Source organism: Dunckerocampus dactyliophorus, chromosome 8 (assembly GCF_027744805.1).
Source record: "Dunckerocampus dactyliophorus isolate RoL2022-P2 chromosome 8, RoL_Ddac_1.1, whole genome shotgun sequence".
NCBI lineage: Eukaryota > Metazoa > Chordata > Actinopteri > Syngnathiformes > Syngnathidae > Dunckerocampus > Dunckerocampus dactyliophorus.
Window position 1 is genome coordinate 3,028,242 of NC_072826.1, and position 20,790 is coordinate 3,049,031.

The window sequence follows — 20,790 nt, forward strand, 5'->3', positions numbered from 1 at the left end:
TGTAGTAGTGTATGTGATTTAAATAATCTGTAGTCAACATAGCAGTGTACTTTTATTGTGAAACCCAGATGTTGGAACATATTTGTCCCCACGTTCCGACTTTTATTGTGAAGGGTATACCCGGATGTTGATAAGCTGATTGAAAGGGACCAGTGCTGTACTCAAACAGCGGAGGTGTGTTGATGACGAACCTGACAACAAACCTTCTTGGTCGGGCGACATCAGGGTTCTTGCCGGCCTAGTGAGTAAAGTTTTTGTCGCCAATTTTGCTGCGAAGTTGGCGGTTCGAAAATGTGCATTGATGTAGATTCTGCCTTAGTAATGCAGTCATTGTAAGTTGTGTTTGCTAACACAGTCCAACACCAGTCAGGTGTAGTAGCTAGCCAACCACATCAGGAAATGTTCTACTTTATCGATTAACCGAGCCTTTAGAATCGAGAATGTAAATATCGTCGACAAGCAATGTATCATGATGAAAAGTCACAGACTAATATGTAACACGGACCACATTTTAGCTACAATCACAGCACGCAATAGCATGCATAAGGTGTGCTACGTAATGTATCCCATTCCATGCGTTGATTTTGTATTAAGACGATGATAATGTTGAGTATTTTATGTTGTCACCTACTTTTATGGGGTTAAGGTGTAAACAGTCAAACGGATTGCGAAATCAAAACTAATCAAATCAGTACTAGAGACAGATTCATCATTGGAGCTCCATGATTCCTGCCATAGTCCTTTAGTATGTCACATTTTCCCTTTGGAAATAACAGAGTAGATTAAACACCATCATGACAACCTGTCAACTGGACGGTAATTTGGAAACAATTGAAGGTCTCCGTCTTGTTTGAGGAAAAACATGAAAAAAAAGTGGCAGAAGAAAGTTCATTTGTAGTTCTAAACATATTTGTTTTGCTTTTTTACTCACTTTTTGCAAATGCGTCACAGCCGTTTATACATATTCGACAATTACTTCATTATATTATGTCATTCCCCGCACAACCCACCACTGCCACAAATAGACTGCACTCCTGTGGGAAATACTCAACGTCTATGTTAAAACTTAAAGACCTAAAAATATATTTTTTTTCACTTGACTGCATATTACTCCTGACCTGCTGCACACAAAAGGTTTGCAACCTTTTGTAACTTTAGGGTGTACCACCAATCAGCAAAATATGGTACACACCTTTAGGAGACTGGCAAGCACACAAATTTATAATTTGATTAAGATCGGTTGTGAAACATGGCCGCCATTTTGTAGTGGCACGGGCGGGACTTGCACCTGTAAAAGAAATCCTTTGGCTCACTGGTGTCAAACTGAAGGACCGCGTAACTGTTTGGAAAATGACGTATTAAGTGGGCCTGTATCACGGACCTCATCAAACAATGTGCTTCTGAAGATCTGCATAATAAAGTACTTTTATTTTAAAAAGGATCGTATCGGAAAAAAAATATAAATAAAAATAAATAAATAAATACAAAGGATCGTATCGGAAGCAAAAAAACATAAAAGTCCACATAAAAGCACATTCACTGGCTGTTGTGCGCATTTTATCCAAGCCTGATAAGACAACCGCAGCAGCCTGGCGCATTTTATTGGTATTCAAAGTCAGTATGTTCCAATCCCGGCACTGCACACATGGGGAACCGGGGTAAAAGGTACGTACGTAGGCTGCTTACTTATCTATTTGTCAGTGCTAATGTGACATTTTCTCAAAATCTGACTGTACTAAAAAGTATTTTTTGACAGTTCCTGCCCGTGACTGAAAGTTTTGTCCCCCTGTGCAATTGAGTTTGACACCCCTGCTTTAGATGCTCACTGAGCTGAAGTCACAACATATGCTGAAATGGGCAACTTGACAACATATTTCTTGTTCTTGATTGGTGTGTTTGGTTTCCAGGGATCAAACATGGCGCTGTCATTCCTTTTGGTGCTGGCAGCAACCGTGATACTAATCAGACCGGAGACGCGCATAACCAAGGTGGAAAACTAACCAATCCCAATCTTCTTTGCTTCGTTTGGCGATCAGCGAATGTGCTTTGTGTCCGCAGGCTCTACATCATAACTCACTTGAGTGCTGCAGCGAGAAACAGAGGACGAACAGTTCGTGTTTAAACGACACTCGCTGTGAACCAGGTTTGTTAGCAGCGCATATCAAATGTGACGCCATTTGGCATGTGGCTTTATGGCTTCATTGTATCCTCTGTAAAAACAGATAAAAGGCAGAATGGATCATAAAAATTCATAAAACAAGCGGGGCGCTATGCTCAAAACAAATCAAGGTCAACAAATCAGCTGATAAAGACATGATAAGATGTTCGAAGGAAGCCAAGATATTGCTTTGTGTGATACACACAACTCTGAACGGTTATCACATCATGAGGTGTCCTGTCTGGGACGCCCAAATTATGACACCATAAAGTAGGTCATCCGGGGGTTGCTATGGCAATGACTGGTGCGCTATTCTCCTCATTAGCAGTCAGTGTATCAGCCAAGTGATTGCACACTCTTCATGCTCATATTGTTGCATAAATACATTTTAATATCAATGTAAGTTCTCTGAAATCTACTTTAGGATGCTTCTTCCGCGTCCTCGAGAGCAGCAGCACTGTTTGCATCCAGTGTGACCCCGCAGCTGTCGACTCTGAGGACATAACCAACTGCACCTACAGTAAGGAATCAAGTACAGTGGCACCTTGGTTTTCAATGAAAATTACTGCCAAAAATACAGTATGTCTTAATTTCTGCACACTGCCTCTGTTATCATACGGCCAAACAGCGCCCCTAACAAACTGGTCCGTATCATTCCACGAAATCGAGTGCCCAAACAAAGCATCCGCGCTTTGGTGACTGAGTCTCTGTGAAAGTTGGATGGTAGTTCTTTTTTAAGAGTTGGGAATTCGTCAGTCATCTTTATTATGTGTGCGTGGGTGTTTATTTGTTCACAGAAGGCACACAGAACGGTGAACAACTCAGTATCTGTCTCCATACTTACTCTTACTAAGTGCCCTCCGCTGATTAGGCGTTCAAGTGCACTGTGTATTTCTGAATGTTAGACAGCATGTGCTGTTTTTAATTGAATACGGCTGCAAAGTAACCCACAAAAAAACTTGCAAGTGCCAGAACTTTGATAAAGAAGGTGAGAAACACTATAGAATTATTCTCTATAAAATGTGTTTTGTGTTAATATTTTTGGGCATCTGGAACAGATTAAAAGTGATTAAAAGTGATTCCGTGTTCATACATTTCGTTTTTTGTTGGGAACAAATTGACGAAAACCGAGGTTCTGGTGTATTTCTTTTTTGAAGTAGAGCAGAGGTCTTTTGCAGCCCAAATCCGTTTTTTTTTGTGGCCAGTGCCATATTCTAAAAATAGAATTTCACAAGACCACTAATGTAAAAAATCAGAAATTTTACAAGACTAAAGTCAAAATATTAAGAGAAAAAAGTTGTAATCTAATGAGAAAAAATTTGAATTTTACGAGAATAATGTAACATTATAAGGAAAAATTACGTCATTTTAGTAGCAAAGATGAAATGTTGAAGGAAAAAAAAACAAGCAAAACAACGAATAAAGTATTTTATAATTTCTTTTATAATTTTTGGAAAACTGGTTGTGGAAAAAGTTATGTTATGAGAATAGAAACAAAATATTAAAGTCATAATTACAAGAAGAAAGTTGAAAATATAAAAAAAAACAGCTGTAATTTTACAAGAATAAAGTCATAATTACGAGAAGAGAATTACAAGAAGAAAGTTGAAATAGTTGGGGGGGGAAAACAGCAGAAATAAAAAAAAAAACAGCTGTAATTTTATGAATTAAAATATGAAGGGAAAAAAGATGCAATTTTACAAGAATAAACTTAATATTATAAGGAAAAATAATGTTATTTTAGCAGCATGGAGTTGAAATATTACAGAAAAAATACCTTATTAAAAAAAAAAAAGCTGTAATATTAGAGAAACAAAACATCCTTCCATCTTCTATGCCGCTTATCCTCACCAGGGTCGTGTGTATGCTGGAGCCTATCCCAGCTGACTTCGGGCGAGAGGCGGGGTACACCCTGGACTGGTCGCCAGCCAATGGCAGGGTACATATAGACAAACAAGCATTCACACTCACATTCATACCTATGGACAATTTGGAGTCGCCAGTTAACCTAACATGCATGTTTTTGGAATGCGGGAGGAAACCGGAGTACCCAGGGAAAAGCCACGCATGCACGGGGGAGATGGCCAACCGAGATCTTCCCGATCTCCTGACTGTGTGGCCAACATGCAAACCACTAGGCCACCGTGCGGCCCACAAACAAAACAAAGTTATAATTTTAATTCAGTTGGGGAAAAAGTTATAATATTGTGGGAATAAAGGCATAATATGGGAAAATAAAGTCATATTATTACAAATTTACAAAGCTTATTTAAGAAGTAAATTTAAATATTTTGAAAAACAATAGCAAAGAGTGAAGCTGATACCAACAATACACTTTTTCACCTATATCACAAAGCTGAGATGCAGTATTTTCTTGAAATATACAGTATGTCACTTCTTAGCATATCTACATACAGTATGTTGCTTTACAAAACATCAAAGTGGCATCCTTTCATTTTTCACAACGTGGCTCTCGCTGGAAAAAGTTTGGACACCCCTGGATTAGAGGAAATGTACAATACTGTTTTTCTTTCATTTCTGTTTGTCTTTGCCATTAGACTACACGATGGACAGGAAAAACCATACAACAGTCACAACTGTAATGCCTAAAATTGGTAAGATATATGATATTTACTGGTAATTGGTGTTTGTTGTACTGTAATGTCCATTTTATACATTTTAATGTACAAGTGGATGGTTAAAATGTGCAATTAAGTTGATATTTTAACATGAAACTGCCCACTATTTGTATTTCTATTTTTCTAAATGTCAATGTTTAAGCACAGACGAATCCCTTAATTCTGCATTTCACATCGTCGCCTGTAGATGGCATCAATTCCCCGTTAATATACCTTTTAGTTGCCACACCAGACTTCAATTATGCATTTCCACATACATCCCCATGTATAAAACAGTAATGCAATAAATACATTAAATGCATATATTTAGGTGCAGGTCACTAGATGGCAAATGTTCTACATTTGCAGGTTTTGACCAGAAAGACTGGTAGGAATGTGTTTATACTGTACGGCATGTGTGATTATAGCAACAAGTCCTGTATGTGAGACTATGTCCGAAACTGTCTCTGTGCCTTTTGTTTTGGGAGCAGGAGGCCCAGGCGTGGCCGCCTCGCTTCTTCTCGGAACGCTGTTGATCAGCCTGTTCCTGATCCTGTCCGTCGCCTCCTTCTTCTACCTCAAACGCTCCCACAGACTCCCAAGCATCTTCTACCGCCGCAACAAAGGTAAGCCCGTACGGGGACTTACTGTCCTCTGAAAACCAAGCAACACACAGCAGATATTCTTTAAATAGCTGGCAACACAAGCAAGTACACCCACACATCTCCAAGTTGTGCCCTTGTTGTAAATATTTCGTGTGAGTACTATTGTTATCCACCACTGTAGAGAAAAGACGAGGATGGTAACTTTATACTGCTGTACACTGACTACTCTAAAGTATACCCAGGTTTCATTTTTTATACAATGGAACCCGCCTAAGTTGGCCTCGTCTGTGTGGGCCAACTCACGTCCTGATTCATTGTCTCTTTACACGGCATAGGAATGCGACTTCCTGTTCAGTGCAAACTAAGCTTCAAACAAGCAGCTAACAAAATGCACCCAGTTAATTAATTACATTTAAAAAATATATACTGTTAGCCACCGGAAGGAAGATTTGCGATTGTCATTGTAGTCAAGACATACGACAAACAAAATTAGCGCAGCAGCTCTATTAGATAAGAGAGGTATGTCATATGTCATATGGACATACAAGAATTGAAATAAAAATATGCACAAATGGAGGAAAATCATGTCAACATAACTTTTTGTTTGTTTACAAGTGAGCTCAGGGGACGTTATGACAGGCTGTGAACGTCACAGGCAGGAGAAAAAAGGAGCGCTTGATTTGCTCACCTGTACAGTACGGGAAGGGGCGGACTTACCATTAGGCAAACACAGGCAATTGCCTGGGGCCCTGAGATTTCAGGGGCCACCAAACATCTCATAAAAACTGCTTATTGATTTTTTTTGTTGTTGTTGTTAAATTTTAAAAGACAAACTAGTGTTTTAGCCTTAATTCACATGTTTAAAACTACATCAAAATGTGTAATCTTTCATCTAATCTTTCCAATTTCGACCGCTGCCTCTCCCTTCTTATGCAATGGACTGTTCCATTTTACTGAGCATGTGCACACTGATTACGGAAGACAGGACAAACAAACATGTTGGCGCGGAGTTACCCCAGACAGTTTTTATCAAAACTACCGAAGGTGTCAACCTTTATCACAGTCGCAAGAAACGGAGACCCGAGGACAGCAGCACCACTACGGTTGGTGTCAGCTGCGGAGAATGCAGTAGATGAAGCTGAGAGTGAAGCTTTTTCACAAAGATGTCAGTATTAAAGCGGTAAAGTAGGTTAAATGTCGCTTAATGTTCTTATCAATTGCAGTAAAGGCGTTGAGATGATTCACATGTCAAGTTGTAATAATCGTCAGGAGGATTTTAAGGACTTTATCTAGTTCAAGAAAAAGGACAATTTTCTCATTCACACTTGTTAGAAGATGATAAACATTAATATTTCAATGTTTTGGTGGTGGGGGGGTATATAAACATGGCTATGTAACTAGCAACTTAAGCTGACAGATAACGGTAACGAAAAAATACTCACATTTTGTAAAAATGCAAAAAAAACAAACAACAAAAAAAAAAGGATGTGGAAGGCACCCAAATGACTAAATAATAGTAATAGTGATTTCGCCACATTGGAGCGTTTTTTTTTTTGTTTGTTTTTTCAATTATCAGATATCTGAGTTTAAAAAAAAATAAAACAATTATCAGATTTGTTGGTATGACATTCTAATTCCCTCATATCAGCCTGATAATTACCCGTTTGATAATTATCATGCACCCCTACACCAAACGCTCATGTCTACTCAAACGGGTTCCACTGTAGTATTGTCCCTTGAAGGTGTACAGTAATAACAATGGTTGCAATGTAAGATAAAATCATATCTTCTGTGCTTTCACAGCCTTCATATTCCAGCCAAGCGAGACAGTAAGTCTGATTTGATGCTCTTCATGCAAATTTAATGAGACTTTTGAGTTGAGGCAACATTCTTCTGTTATTCCTTCCCTTCTCCAGGCTGTCATGATTCCCTCCTCGACAGGTGAGCAGCCTGTTTACTCACTCGTCTCACCAAACGGGTTATAGTGTAATTATGGTGTAACTGTCGTTTTTGTTTTCTCGTTTGCAGCGAGGAAACAACGATATGTGCGACGGGAGAGGCCCTTGGCGGAGCAGAAAAGCAACATCGCACCCGCCGCACCCGCCACGCGGGTCTACAACGTGTAGGGCCGAAAAGGCTTGAAGGACGTTTTTCCTTGAGCGCTCACGTCACTCATGTGAAACGATACGGGCACAAAATGTAGTGATGTTGTCAGTCGGCTTGTATCCTTATTTAAGCTTGTCACACTTGAACTTGACCTATTTTGCGCGTGCGTGCGCTTCTTAAGTCGATGCATTGATGCTGCACTCACAGATGGGGTCATACTGAAGTAGCTTTTTGAGAGCCGGTAGATTTTTTTTACGTCTTAAAAACATCACAGCAGCTAAGAACCAAGACGGCTTCCATTGCAATCATCATCATCATCTTACTGGTAGCCTTTTAATCCACACTCACGCCACTATCGTGACATCAAGACGTTACAGCGATGTATTCATTGGTTTGAGGCTAACGTGCATCGACCGTCGAGGCCAGTGACCTAGTTGGGTGATGGTGACAGAGCATCATCATCATCAGAGCCACCCACTGAAGTCTGTGCTGTTCTTTTTAAGTGAAGTGGGTCTACTTTTTAAAAATATTTGTGATTGTATGAGTGATGTTTTTCTTTATATTACTTGTCACCCATCAGCCAAAGTGAATGTATTTGCCAAGAACATGCCACACATTCGTTAGCTGTGTACGCACAGTAAAGCCCATCATTATTAGAACTCCCATTAGAATTACAATTTACAGTATATTCATTCTTAACAGGGCTGTCAAATGATTACAGTTTTTTATCAAATTAATCACCGTTTTCAAATTTATTCATGATTAATCAAGATTTGCAACTATGAGTGAAATATGCCTTCTTTTACTGTATTTTATGAACCAAAAGATAAATGGCAGTGCAGGAATATATATCTACAGTATGTGTATTAACAGCTCCAAATGAAGTCAAAATTTTAATTAAGCTAAAAGATAGCACACACGTCTGAAAGTCTATTTGCCTAACTCGAGTCTCTTTAATAGCAGCTGTATCTGTTTGTTTAGACCAAACATACACGTATAATAAAGAAGACGTTGTGATGTTCAGAGTGTCCCTGAATGCACCTCGCTGTAGTCTAGTAACAAGTGTCGTTCCGAGGAGGACTGGAGAAAATGTTTGTGAGTTGGAGATACATATATGGTGTTGGAATTGCACTGCTGTTGATGTGTTGGTACCAAAAAAACAATCAAATACCAAAATAGTTGTCGATTAATTGGATAATCGATGATTTTGATTAAACAAATGCTTTTTTCCAAACAGTGCATGTAACATGACTAGTTAAACGGTAGCCTACCAGAAAAGTCATTCATTGCCTTCTCCTCCTCCTGGGAACTAAAACCACTGAAGTCGGCTTCTTGAGCATCACAATTGAACAGCCTCATAACTCCTTCGTCGCACACTTTCAGTCTCTCTCTCGCTCTCTCTTTCGTCACTTTTGTCTCGAACAGTCGCTCAGCCTTTCGAAAACCGGTGATAGTGGACGGTGGGCGTCCGAGCAGTCCAAACAGAAGCTGTAGTAATTGTACACTTGATCAAACTTAAAATGTGTGGGATCAAAACTCGATGACTGCATAAGACTATAAAATGTGATATTAGCTTCCAATTCAATCGTCCACGTCACGACTTCCTGAAGCTGCGCTCCAAGTATCATGTCGTTTTTAGCCATATATTAGCCACATCACTGTACAGGATTCAAAGCGTGATTTAAAAAAAAAAAAAAAGTAGCGGCTTATACACGGGAAAGTACGGTAATCGGCGCACTGGCAAGGTATATTTTCATTATTATGTATTGTGATGCTTTCTTGTGGCATTTCCAGCAAAGTGTTACACATTCAAAAAATAGAAATGCACTTTCATTTATAAATAATTGTGGGCTTAACTGTATGTACATTTCCTGTATGCTGCAGTAGCGGTATAATAAGCACTTCAACTTAAAGACAATAAATTGTAAAGTGACAAGATCTTGGTGCACTTTATTAGCTAGTGTTTGCTAGTATTTTTTTTTTATTTTATTTTTTTTTACTGAGACTCTTATTGCCAGCAATTAAATATTGCTGGCAATGTCTTAAATATTACGTGACTTCCTTTGCCAAATGCTTTGGGGAGAATGGGATGTAATGACGGAATGTGCCATGACGAGCTTTAAAGGCAGCCACGAAATCATAGCTGATTGGGTATTCCAGTGGCCTTTTTACGGAATGTACCACTTCTTAAAACCAGCTATCTTTAAAAAAAACAAACAAACAAAAAAAGATTTACCACACATTTGATATATTTTGACTGCACTTGAGATTGTCGTAACAAGCACATGAAGTGGAGCAAAAACGAAGTGACCACGACTCATTTTTCCCTTGTTGCCTGGTGTGCATTGTGAGCGGAATGCATGTTTTATACAGATGATATTGTTTTGTAACGTGATGAAGATTGTAGTGACCATGAGATGAATGTTTGCAGAAATAAAGCACCTTCCTGGAAGAATGAGACGAGTATGAGTCATGACATGTTTGTGCTATTGTTTGACGGCTGAACGGCTTCTGGTTCCAGTTGACTCCTAGAAGGCGTGAGAGCAAATTAAATAAGCAGTACCATGCAGTTGCTTTACTGCACAGCACTCTGCAGCGAGAAATGCGTGAATGCCTGCAGCTTTACGCCTGTCATTGGCGATGACATCACTGTGTATATATTGTAACTTATTGCACCGAGGGCTGCCTTCTGAAAAATCCAAAGATGCATGGGGCCACTTTGATATTTGTATTGATTTTTTTCTTGATTAAAAAAAAAAGTACAATTATTTATATAGTTATAATTGTTTAGTTGTTTTTTTTCCAACATGCTGCATGCTAATAAGAAATGAACCAACGCACGCATTTTTTTTTTGTGCCAAAAATATATGAGCTGCGGGCCGCAATTTGGGCACCCGTGTTCTATGGAGTTGTTCAAACAAAAAGTACTGCAATTAGTAGAAATGTGACATGCTTATGTTAATTTTTTCCCTTATATATCCTGTCTGCACATTGTATTAACTTTCCATTTTGAGGGATTTACATATGCTAAAAATATACTATAATATAAATTATATATTAAAATATTTGGAGATGATTTATAATTTATTTTTTATTTGTGGTTATGTATTTATTGGATGTACTGTATACTAATTAGATATACTGTATAGTTATTAGAACTGCACTATATATATTTCTTTTCAAACCAATAAATTTATGCTTCTCAAGACCGATATGGTACCGATAACGTTTTAAATTTACATTTAACTGTAGTTTGTGCACACCTGGAGGTAAGAAGGACTCAAACTAATGTGGATTTGTACCAACTGTACTTGTTGATTTGTCCTAATCAGATATGATGACATTACTACTACCACATCACTACTATCAGGAGAACCAGAGTATAGAGCGGAGGGAGCCACCTGCTGTGGCCCAGCAAGGTGCACTGTATTCGGGCACATGCTCCAATACAGCCGGTGTGATGCCACGGATGTCAGGTGAACCGGAGTATAGAGCGACAACAGCCACCTAGCGTGGCCCAGCAAGGTGCACTGGATGTTTGTTTACAAGTGAGCTCAGGGGAAGTTACGACAGGACGTTAACGTTAAATATAATATTTTAATTAATTGCATTTTTTATTTTGCATTTTTTTTATTTTAAAATTACAATTTGATGGTCATCAAAAATGACATGAAAGCTCACGCACGGCTTTTCTGCAATGCTAATTGTTTTATAGGAAAACAAGTTCAATGTTTTTAACTTGGTGAAATATTTCTTACACCTCCTGAATGTCAGACGATGTGTGTGTGTGTGTGTGTGGGGGGGGGTGTCCTGAAATGTCATACCTCTGGTCATAGAGGGAAGGACAACTACATGTGACTGAACATACTGGTCTATTTATAAAAGCTGTTTGCAGGGCACCAGGCGGACATACGTATGTAAGGTTGAAGGGACAACAGCACAGGAGCCTTTGTCCTTGTCTACTTGCAGGTATGCAGACATAGAATCCTAACTAATGTGTGCCTAAATACTAAAACAGTGTACTTGAATATGCATGAAGACAGGACTGTGCTGTATGAAGCAACTGACTGTTTATTCACCAGTGACTTTCTTTTGTTAACTGATATGTCTGGGATTTTTTTCTGACCAGTCCTCACTCCTTCATGCATGTTTGTGAAGTATTAGTGTTGTGGCCTACAATGGGGGCTCTCTATGAGGCCTTTGTCTGCACATACACTAAGAGGTCACAATATTAGGTACACTTGCATCATATCATGAGAGCACTCACGCATTCTGACTTTACGAAGGTTAAAATGCTAATTTTCCATTGAACGCGGTCAGAGAGGTATTCAGTTAACTATATTTGTAAGATTTTGTATCTGATAGTGTTTTGTCTCTTGTGCAACAAAATCTGGCAACCAAAATATTAGGAACAGCTCTAAGTATGCTTCCGTGTATTGCAAACAATATTTTTACACTAGTCAAAGATCCTCTATGTGATAGGAGCGCTCTGCTGTTTTTAAGGACCTACTGCAGAAGCTGAGTGAAATATCCTGTTTATGGTTGGAACACTGTGCTGTTTTTGAGGACCTACTCTGCAGAAATGCTAGTCAAAGACCCTCTACGTGACAGGAGCACTCTGCTATTTGAAGTTATACGCTATAAAAAAAATGCAAGTGAATGATCCTTTACATGACAAAAGCGCATTGCTGATTTTAAGGACCTACTCCTAAAAACACTTGTCAAAGATCCTCTATATGAGGCGTGCGCTCTGCTGTTGTTAAGGACCTACTGCTAAAAACGCCAGTCAAAGATCCTCTACGTGACAGGAGCACTCTGCTTTTTTAAGTACCTACTGTAAAAAAAAAAAGCTATTCAAAGATCCTACGTGACAGGAGCACTCTGCTATTTGAAGTCATACACTATAAAAAAAATGCAAGTGAATGATCCTTTACATGACAAGAGCACATTGCTGATTTTAAGGACCTATTCCTAAAAACGCTTGTCAAAGATCCTCTATATGCCACGTGCGCTCTGCTATTTTTAAGGACATACTGCCAGCCAATCGCAGGGCACATATAGACAAACAACCATTCACACTCACATTCATACCTATGGACAATTTAGAGTCGCCAATTAACCTCACCTGCATGTTTTTGGCGACCAGTCCAGGGTGTACCCCGCCTGTCGCCCGAAGTCAGCTGAGATAGGCTCCAGCATGCCCCCGCGACCCTAATGAGGATGAAGCGGTATAGAAAATGGATGGATGGATGGATGCTAAAAACGCTAGTCAAAGATTTTCTATGTGACAGGAGCACACTGCTGTTTCCTAAAGGACGTACTGCTAAAAACACTAGTCAAAGATCCTCTATCCGACAGTAGCACGCTGCTGTTGTTAAGGACCTCCTACAAAAACGATAATCAAAAAGTCCACTATATGTCACGAGCGCTCTGCTGTTCTTAAGGCCCTACTGCTAAAAAAACTTTAGTCAAAGATCCTCTATATGACAAGAGTGCTCTGCTGTTTTTAAAGACACCAACTACTCACTAGTCTCTGTGGTATGTCAAGACAAATTCAGGTGTTCTACATTTAGCTCACGTGTTGCTGCCCAGACAGTTGGATCCTTTGAAGGACAAAAGGCAACATAAACGCCTGCAAAATGACCTTTGTGTTTCAGTGCCCAGGAAAGCATGTGACGTGTCAGAATGGATGACTTGGATCACAGCATGCACATTACAGAGGAGGACTGGTCCACCTTCTACCAGGAGAGTGAGGAGTGTTGTGTGCCGCAACCTTTGCTCGCCCGTCCGGAGAGCCTCGGTCGTCAGGACGCCTCATCTTCAGTCTTCCCCAAAGAGTCGTTGCAGAGCTTTGATGAAGCTTCTGCCTCCCGCAACAGTCAGGGTGCTGAAGGAGGACAAGAAGAGGATATCACTACAGATGCAAAGGTCCACATAAGTGATTACTCAGGAATCACTCTTGTCCGAGAAGAAGTGCACGTGACAGCAGAACATATCCCAGAGGAGACCAGAAGGTGCATCGTAAGCACACTGGAGGCTGTAGTCAGAGACGTCGCTCGATCGCTGGGAACGGACGTCAGATGCGAGGATGTCGGCAGAGTTCCTCTGAGGGAAGAGGAGAAGGAGCGCTGGTTCGTGACAGTCAACAACAGTCCAGTGCCTCGCCGGGCCCGTGCAGCTCCTGTGAAAAAAAAAACAAAGACAAAAAAAGAACATAAGGGGCAATACACTTGCAGAACCGACCAGGAACCCGAAAATGGATCCGAGACTTTGACAGATAATAACATGAACGCACTACCAAGTCAAAACACAACACAAACCCTACTAAACCTTAGAGAAAAAATCTGCAATGGTGACGATATCATGCAAAACAACAGAGAAGGAACCCTAATAAACAAAGCAGGAACCCTGCATGATGATACCAGACAGAACATTACTAAAGAAACCCTGCAACAAAACAATAGAGAAGGAACTCTGCATGGTGAGGATGTAGTGCAGAACAACAGAGAAGGAACCCTACAAAATGATAAAGAAATCCTGCATGGTGATGATATAACACAAAACAATAGAGAAGGAACCCTTCTAAACCTTAGAGACGGAACCCAACATGACCATGGAATCATGCAAAACAATAGAGAGAATGATATAATGCACAGAAACAGAGAAGGAACCCTGCATGGAGGTGATGATATGCAAAGGGACAGAGAAGGAACCCTGGATGGAGATGATATCATGCAAAGGAACAGAGAAGGAACAATGCATGGAAATGATATCATGCAAAAGAACAGAGAAGGAACCATGCATGGAGATGATATCTTGCAAAGGAACAGAGAAGGAACAATGCATGGAAATGATATCATGCAAAGGAACAGAGAAGGAACCCTGGATGGAGATGATATCATGCAAAGGACCAGTGAAGGAACCCTGCATGGAGATGATATCATGCAAAGGACCAGTGAAGGAACCAATGCAGCTCTTGGAGATGATATCATGCAAAGGACCAGTGAAGGAACCCTGCATGGAGATGATATCATGCAAAGGACCAGTGAAGGAACCAATGCAGCTCTTGGAGATGATATCATGCAAAGGACCAGTGAAGGAACCCTGCATGGAGATGATATCATGCAAAGGACCAGTGAAGGAACCAAGGCAGCTCTTGGAGATGATATCATGGAAAGGAACAGAGAAGGAACCCTGCATGGAGATGATATCATGCAAAGGAACAGAGAAGGAACCCTGGATGGAGATGATATCATGCAAAGGAACAGAGAAGGAACCCTGCATGGAGGTGATATCATGCAAAGGAACACAGAAGGAACCCTGCATGGAGGCGATATCATGCAAAGGAACAGAGAAGGAACCCTGCATGGAGGTGATATCATGCAAAGGAACAGAGAAGGAACCCTGCATGGAGGTGATATCATGCAAAGGAACAGAGAAGGAACCCTGCATGGAGGTGATATCATGCAAAGGAATAGCGAAGGAACCCTTCATGGAGATGATATCATGCAAAGGAACAGAGAAGGAACCCTGCATGGAGATGATATCATGCAAAGGAACAGAGAAAGAACCCTGGATGGAGATGATATCATGCAAAGGAACAGAGAAGGAACCCTGCATGGAGGTGATATCATGCAAAGGAACAGAGAAGGAACCCTGCATGGAGGTGATATCATGCAAAGGAACAGAGAAGGAACCCTGCATGGAGGTGATATCATGCAAAGGAACAGAGAAGGAACCCTGCATGGAGGCGATATCATGCAAAGGAACAGAGAAGAAACCCTGCATGGAGGTGATATCATGCAAAGGAACAGAGAAGGAACCCTGCATAGAGGTGATATCATGCAAAGGAACAGAGAAGGAACCCTGCATGGAGGTGATATCATGCAAAGGAACAGAGAAGGAACCCTGCATGGAGGTGATATCATGCAAAGGAACAGAGAAGGAACCCTGCATGGAGGTGATATCATGCAAAGGAATTGTGAAGGAACCCTGCATGGAGATGATATCATGCAAAGGAATTGTGAAGGAACCCTTCATGGAAGCTTTCATTTTGAGAGGGTGGACTCAGATGACTTTGTGGACAGTTCTGAGTTCTTTGCCCTTCAAAGTTCTGGTTCTGAAAGCTATCTCTCTGCTGCTGACTCAGTAGATCATGATCTCCTTGAGGAGGAGTCCTTTAAAAACCAACAAACAGAGTACTCATCATTATCACCGTCATGCAGCTCTCAGCCAAATGAGAGCCTGCATGCCAGAGGGGCAGCTACCAACTGTGGTGAGCAGGTTTGTGTTGGGTCCACAGCTCCAGGTGAGAGCTCCATGCGAGATAGTGACACACGCAGCAGCAGGACTGTGGATCCTTCCAGAGAAACTGAGCTTCCAGTACGTGGTGGTTCTCCAAGAGCTCAGCCCCTCCCAGAGGTAATCGTTACTCCTGTGGCCGACAGCCCCGAAGCCTACGCCCAAGCTGCAGGCCACAAATCACGCGTCTATGCTATCTCGGCCTTTTGGGACAAAATGGAAAAACTAACCATCAATGACATCCTCCAGCTGAGGATGGTAAGAAGTCCACCTCCCACCGAGACATTTAATGTCCCAACACAAAGCAGCCCCCTCGTGGATCCTGAGGAGCATCATTTGACCCACGAAGGCCTTGCGGACATGTCTGACGCTGCCGACTCGGACTACTTCACGCAGGCCGATGACTCCAAGGCAGATCGCTCAAGCTGGGATTTTTCTGTGTGTGATTTTGAAGACGATTATTGGCAATTTTTGGGCACCAGTCGGAACGCCAGTCCTGACCTGAGCTGTAAAACCCAGGAGGTGGAGAACGAGGAGGAGGAGGGGATGAGGAGCCAGACCCCGGTACCTGAGGAGGACTTTGCAGGACAACAGAGAATGCAGAGACGAATGACAAAAAGCAAAAGTGTGCAAAATGTACAAGCTCTCAACACTGAGGATTTATCTTCGGAGTCTGAGGTGGTTGTTCATGGTGACGCTCTACAACCTTTCACACAGGGAATGGTGCACTGTGCTCCCAAAGACATCTCATTAGAATGTATGGACCATGGTGTGTTATTCCCGTCCCTTGAGTCCCACAAGTGGAAACCCATCCCAATCTTCTCCTGCTCCCATCCCACTGTCAGAGAACTCACCCTCCCCGAGCAGAATCCCCTCTTCTTAAGCGCAGACGCCATTTCACCTGCCCGACCCGTGCTGCACCCTTTCCTCCACGCTGGTGGGACGATCCGCTACTTTGACAAAGGCAGCATCTGGTGTAGATGGTCTGGACAAGCTGAGGAAGGGGGCATCCTTGTGTCCATGTTGGGAGGAGACCCCCCTCCTCCACGTGAGCAGCACAGGATTCTGGGAACAATACAGACACCGGGTAAGTGTGAGCACCCTTTTCTAGGCATGGAAGTCAAAGATATACTGTACAAGGAAAGCAACATTGCGAATTAGGGATGCTCCAATCAGGGTTTTATGCTGCCGATTCTGATACTGATCATCCACGAGTGAGATCGGCTGATGCCGATCACATGGGTTAACTGCACATTTTGCAATTTATTTATGATGAGTGCTGGTGGCCAGGGCCATCGTTAGACAATTCCAAGAGCCCCTCGCAAATAGGTAATTATTAGAAAATAAACTTTTGACACAAACTTGAAGTTAATTTGATGCACGTTTTGTAGTAATACCAATACATGGGAAATAAGTTCTTCAATAATTGATTTTTTAGTTCAAGATAACAAAATGAAGAGAATAAAGTACAAATAAATATCTATATAAATGGAAATCTGTCCTGCTTAACTTAAAAGAGAATAAATAGAGTCTCCCGGTTGCAGGGGTGTCAAACTTTCATCATTATTAAAACAACTATTTGTCTTATTTATGTCTGGCAACATTTAAATTGTACACCACTCTATTTACCAAGCACATCTCCTCTCAAACCGTGTGGCCATCGTCTTTATGCTAATTTGTGCTCATTTGTCATTATATGGAGGCATAAAGTCTGAATTCAACAACTATGAGTTGACGCAAATATTCTTTGACCCTTTGGTGAGCTACTCAAAATCAGCTGGCGAGCTGGGAGACCCCTGTGATCGTATCACCTTCACAAGGCAGGACATACTATGTGTCAATGGTCAATAAACAACCACACACAAATAGTGTTTGGAGGACAAGACATAATTAGTATAACGACAACAGGAGAGCAAAATTGCTCAGTGACATTTGAAAGTTAGTACGTACCCAATGAACGTGAAATCAAGCAAAAATGAGCTCCAAACTAACTGCATCGCTTATTTGTTTTCAAAGCAAAACGTCACTGTGGTAAAAAGTCGCATTTGTAGTCCGATGACGAGAACCGAGGCGGATAACTCTAGCCAACTAGCTGCCGCCGGTGACAGATAGGCCAAGTGTGTAAACAAAGATGCAAGAAAAGTCGAACAGCATCAGGTTTGATAAGGGAGTGATCAAACACGCTGGCATCGAGTGATGTAGCCTGTGTCAAACTGAAGCCATTGAGGTTTTACAGACTTGTTTTGATTCTCGTGGCAATACGGGACAAAGCCCGTCCCTTATCGGCTCAATACGGATGTTGGCAACCCTAAGTGACAAAGCACACATGTAGGGTTTGCTGCCGCACGCCGATCGTTTCTTGTGATTGGCTTTGAAAGGCACTTATCGACATATGCCGATCACGTGATATGTAAGTGATATGTAGTATTCTGGTCACTAGGCCGCAGTAATGACACAAAACATTGAGACATTACCTTACATTACATTACCTTTGTACTACATGAAGTCAGCCATGGCATGTCCGACACAATAGTGTGGAAAAAAGGTATCCTCCGATCCCGTGTGGAAGTGGTAAGTTTTTGGCTTTTTCAGTTTAGAAGAAATAAATTTGAGAATAACTGGTGAGCTCGCTAGCAGCCGTCTCGTGTCCCTGCAGCATAAGAGTTGCAATGTGGTGTAAAAAATGAACAACATGAGTGAAATTGGCCGATTCTAATCAGTGGCCGATTGATCGGAGCATCCCAATTATGAATCATGAATGTCGCCTTCAGCGCAAGTCTTGCAGCAGTCGGACTTGTGTTTGGTCTGCATCGCCTTTGCTTCCTGGGTACTTATGTCCTCTGATCCAGAGTCAGCTGATGCCTGGAAAGCAGGTAGGAAAGTTAAGTTTAACCTTCATGAGGTTCAGCTGCACTATCTCACGACATCCATTTGACTTATGCTGATGTTATTCTTTGCAGCTCTGCTTGCAAACGTGAGCGCCCTTTCGGCGATCCAGTACCTTCGACAGAGAAGGCGAAGATGAGGAGTCCTCGACATGGCGTCACCGCACATAATCATGTGACGTCATTGTCTTTCAGTTCAGCTAGGGTCCATTCGTAGAGAACGTTTATTCCATATGTTCAGTCAGTTGTACACCATATAGATCACAAAAGAGATGATTGGTTGTCTATATTTTGTGGTTTATGTGTTTTTCTTCAGCCTGCATCTTTGCACAGCTCTAGCCACTTTTGAGTTAGCTGTTAATATCGGACCATTAATAATTAGCCGGAGTGAAGCAGCTTGTACAGTCTTTATGGCAGGATGGCTTTGCCCAAGATGGAATGATAGCCCTGAAAGTCAAGTCTGCATGTATTTCTGAGAAATAAAAGTGTTGTACAGTCAACAGTGTGATTATATTTGAATTTGAACATACAAAGCAGTAGGGGTGTCACGAGACGCTCAGCTCACGAGAGGAGAGATGATATTGGGTTCACAAGACGAGATGTTAAAATATCGATATTTTAACATTACGTTTAAGAAAACTACAATGACAAAATATAGGGGTGGATAAACAGATTTTTTTTTATTTAACCGAGTCACAAAACAATGCAGGTACGTTTGGAAATGTTTTATAACTTTGCATGCATGACGTTTGTAACTGTTGATCATTTTTCCACAAATTGAAACAAAAATCATTTATGTTGATATATAGTTGTGTAAAGACACATGTAAAATAGATTGCAATAGATTGTTCTTTCAGCGTGACCATAAAAATAAAGTTCCCATGATGCTTAGAGTCCCGAACCCGGAAGTAGTGAATAAGTCAGAAGTAGCCCGAAATAGCAGTTAGTACCATGTTTTGCTCGACACACTATGTTTATGTTCATTAAACAACCACACACGAATAGTGGAGGACAACACATAATTAGTATAATGAAAACAAGAGCGCAAAACTGTTCAGTGACACTTGAAAAAGTTAGTACGTACCTCATGAACGTGATATCCACTTACAAGTGGGACAAAAACGATCTCTGAGCAAACCGCATTGCTTGTTTGTTTTAAAAACAAAATGCCACTGTGGTAAAAAGTCACATTTGGAGTCCGAAGAGGAGAAGCTAGGCGGGTAACTCTAGCTAGTGACTTCGGTGCCGCCAGTGACAGCTATGCAAAGCTTGTAAACAAGGATGCAAGAAAAGTCGAGCAGCAATAGGTTTGATAAGGCAGTGATCAAACACTTTGACAACGATTGGCGTAGCCTGTGTCAAACTGAGGTTTTACGGACTAGTGTTGGTTCTTGCGGCAATACGGGACAAAGTGTGTTCTTTGTGGGCTCACTGTTGGCAACCTACGTAGGTAGTACACATGTAGGTTTTGCAGCCACACGCCGATCAGTTTTTGTGATCAGCTTTGAAAGACATTTTTCTGCATATGCCGATCACGGCTTTTTTTTCACTAATCAATGGCCGATCGATCGTAGCATCCCTAATGGAAATACAAGTGATACAGTTTGTAGTATTCTGGTCACTAGGCTGCAGTAATGACAAAAAACATTGAGACATTACCTTCACACTACATGAAGTCAGCCATGGCATGTCTGACAGGATAGCGTGGGAAAAAAAGGTCTCCTCCAATCCGGTGTGGAAGTGGTTTTTGGCTTCTTAAGTTTAGAAGAAATAAATTTGAGAGTGACTGGTTAGCTCGCTAGCAGCTGTCTTGAGTCCCTGCAGCATAAGAGTTGCAATGTGGTATAAACAATGAACAATAGCAGTCTAAAGATGACTATAGGCGTGTTATTTCATGTCAACAGGCCTCTAATAATGTTAAAAACCGTATTTAGAAAGTCATAAACAGGTTTTCTATGCTCTTAACTACGAAAATAATCCATTTATTAACAGTGAATTGCTATAAACGATGGACGACTGCAAAGTTGTACATGCATAAAACAATTCTAAATGCATATAAACAACAAATGAAAAGGCTCAATGAGCATTTAAGGTTACATTTACCTTAAATTCAACAG

At 41.1% G+C, this 20,790-nt stretch overlaps 2 protein-coding genes across 8 annotated transcripts; one reads left to right on the forward strand and one right to left on the reverse strand.

The window, feature by feature from the left end:
• Nucleotides 1–125: 125 nt before the first annotated feature.
• c8h1orf159 (chromosome 8 C1orf159 homolog) lies at nt 126–10,154 on the forward strand. 4 transcript variants are annotated; one of them, XM_054785070.1, is made up of 9 exons: nt 126–241; nt 1,908–1,988; nt 2,059–2,143; nt 2,583–2,678; nt 4,717–4,773; nt 5,265–5,402; nt 7,185–7,210; nt 7,298–7,322; nt 7,410–10,154. In XM_054785070.1, the coding sequence occupies exons 2-9, from the start codon at nt 1,917–1,919 to the stop codon at nt 7,505–7,507; spliced, it is 597 nt and encodes a 198-aa protein (XP_054641045.1). In that variant the 5' UTR covers nt 126–241; nt 1,908–1,916; the 3' UTR covers nt 7,508–10,154. The 4 variants fall into 4 exon arrangements, with proteins under 4 accessions (XP_054641045.1, XP_054641046.1, XP_054641047.1 ...); XM_054785071.1 differs by having other exon boundaries at nt 5,268–5,402; nt 7,410–10,152; XM_054785072.1 differs by lacking the exon at nt 2,583–2,678.
• Nucleotides 3,628–20,480, reverse strand: LOC129186631 (uncharacterized). 4 transcript variants are annotated; one of them, XM_054785065.1, is made up of 8 exons: nt 19,758–20,480; nt 16,643–16,853; nt 16,290–16,366; nt 16,019–16,224; nt 13,445–13,668; nt 13,261–13,374; nt 12,613–12,698; nt 3,628–5,430 (listed from the first exon to the last, which is right to left on the reverse strand). In XM_054785065.1, the coding sequence occupies exons 4-8, from the start codon at nt 16,122–16,124 to the stop codon at nt 5,421–5,423; spliced, it is 540 nt and encodes a 179-aa protein (XP_054641040.1). In that variant the 5' UTR covers nt 16,125–16,224; nt 16,290–16,366; nt 16,643–16,853; nt 19,758–20,480; the 3' UTR covers nt 3,628–5,420. The 4 variants fall into 4 exon arrangements, 1 of the variants encoding a protein (XP_054641040.1); XR_008572267.1 differs by lacking the exons at nt 12,613–12,698; nt 16,019–16,224; nt 16,290–16,366; nt 16,643–16,853; nt 19,758–20,480 and having other exon boundaries at nt 13,445–14,793; XR_008572266.1 differs by lacking the exons at nt 16,019–16,224; nt 16,290–16,366; nt 16,643–16,853; nt 19,758–20,480 and having other exon boundaries at nt 13,261–14,793.
• Between the last annotated feature and the right edge of the window lie 310 nt (nt 20,481–20,790).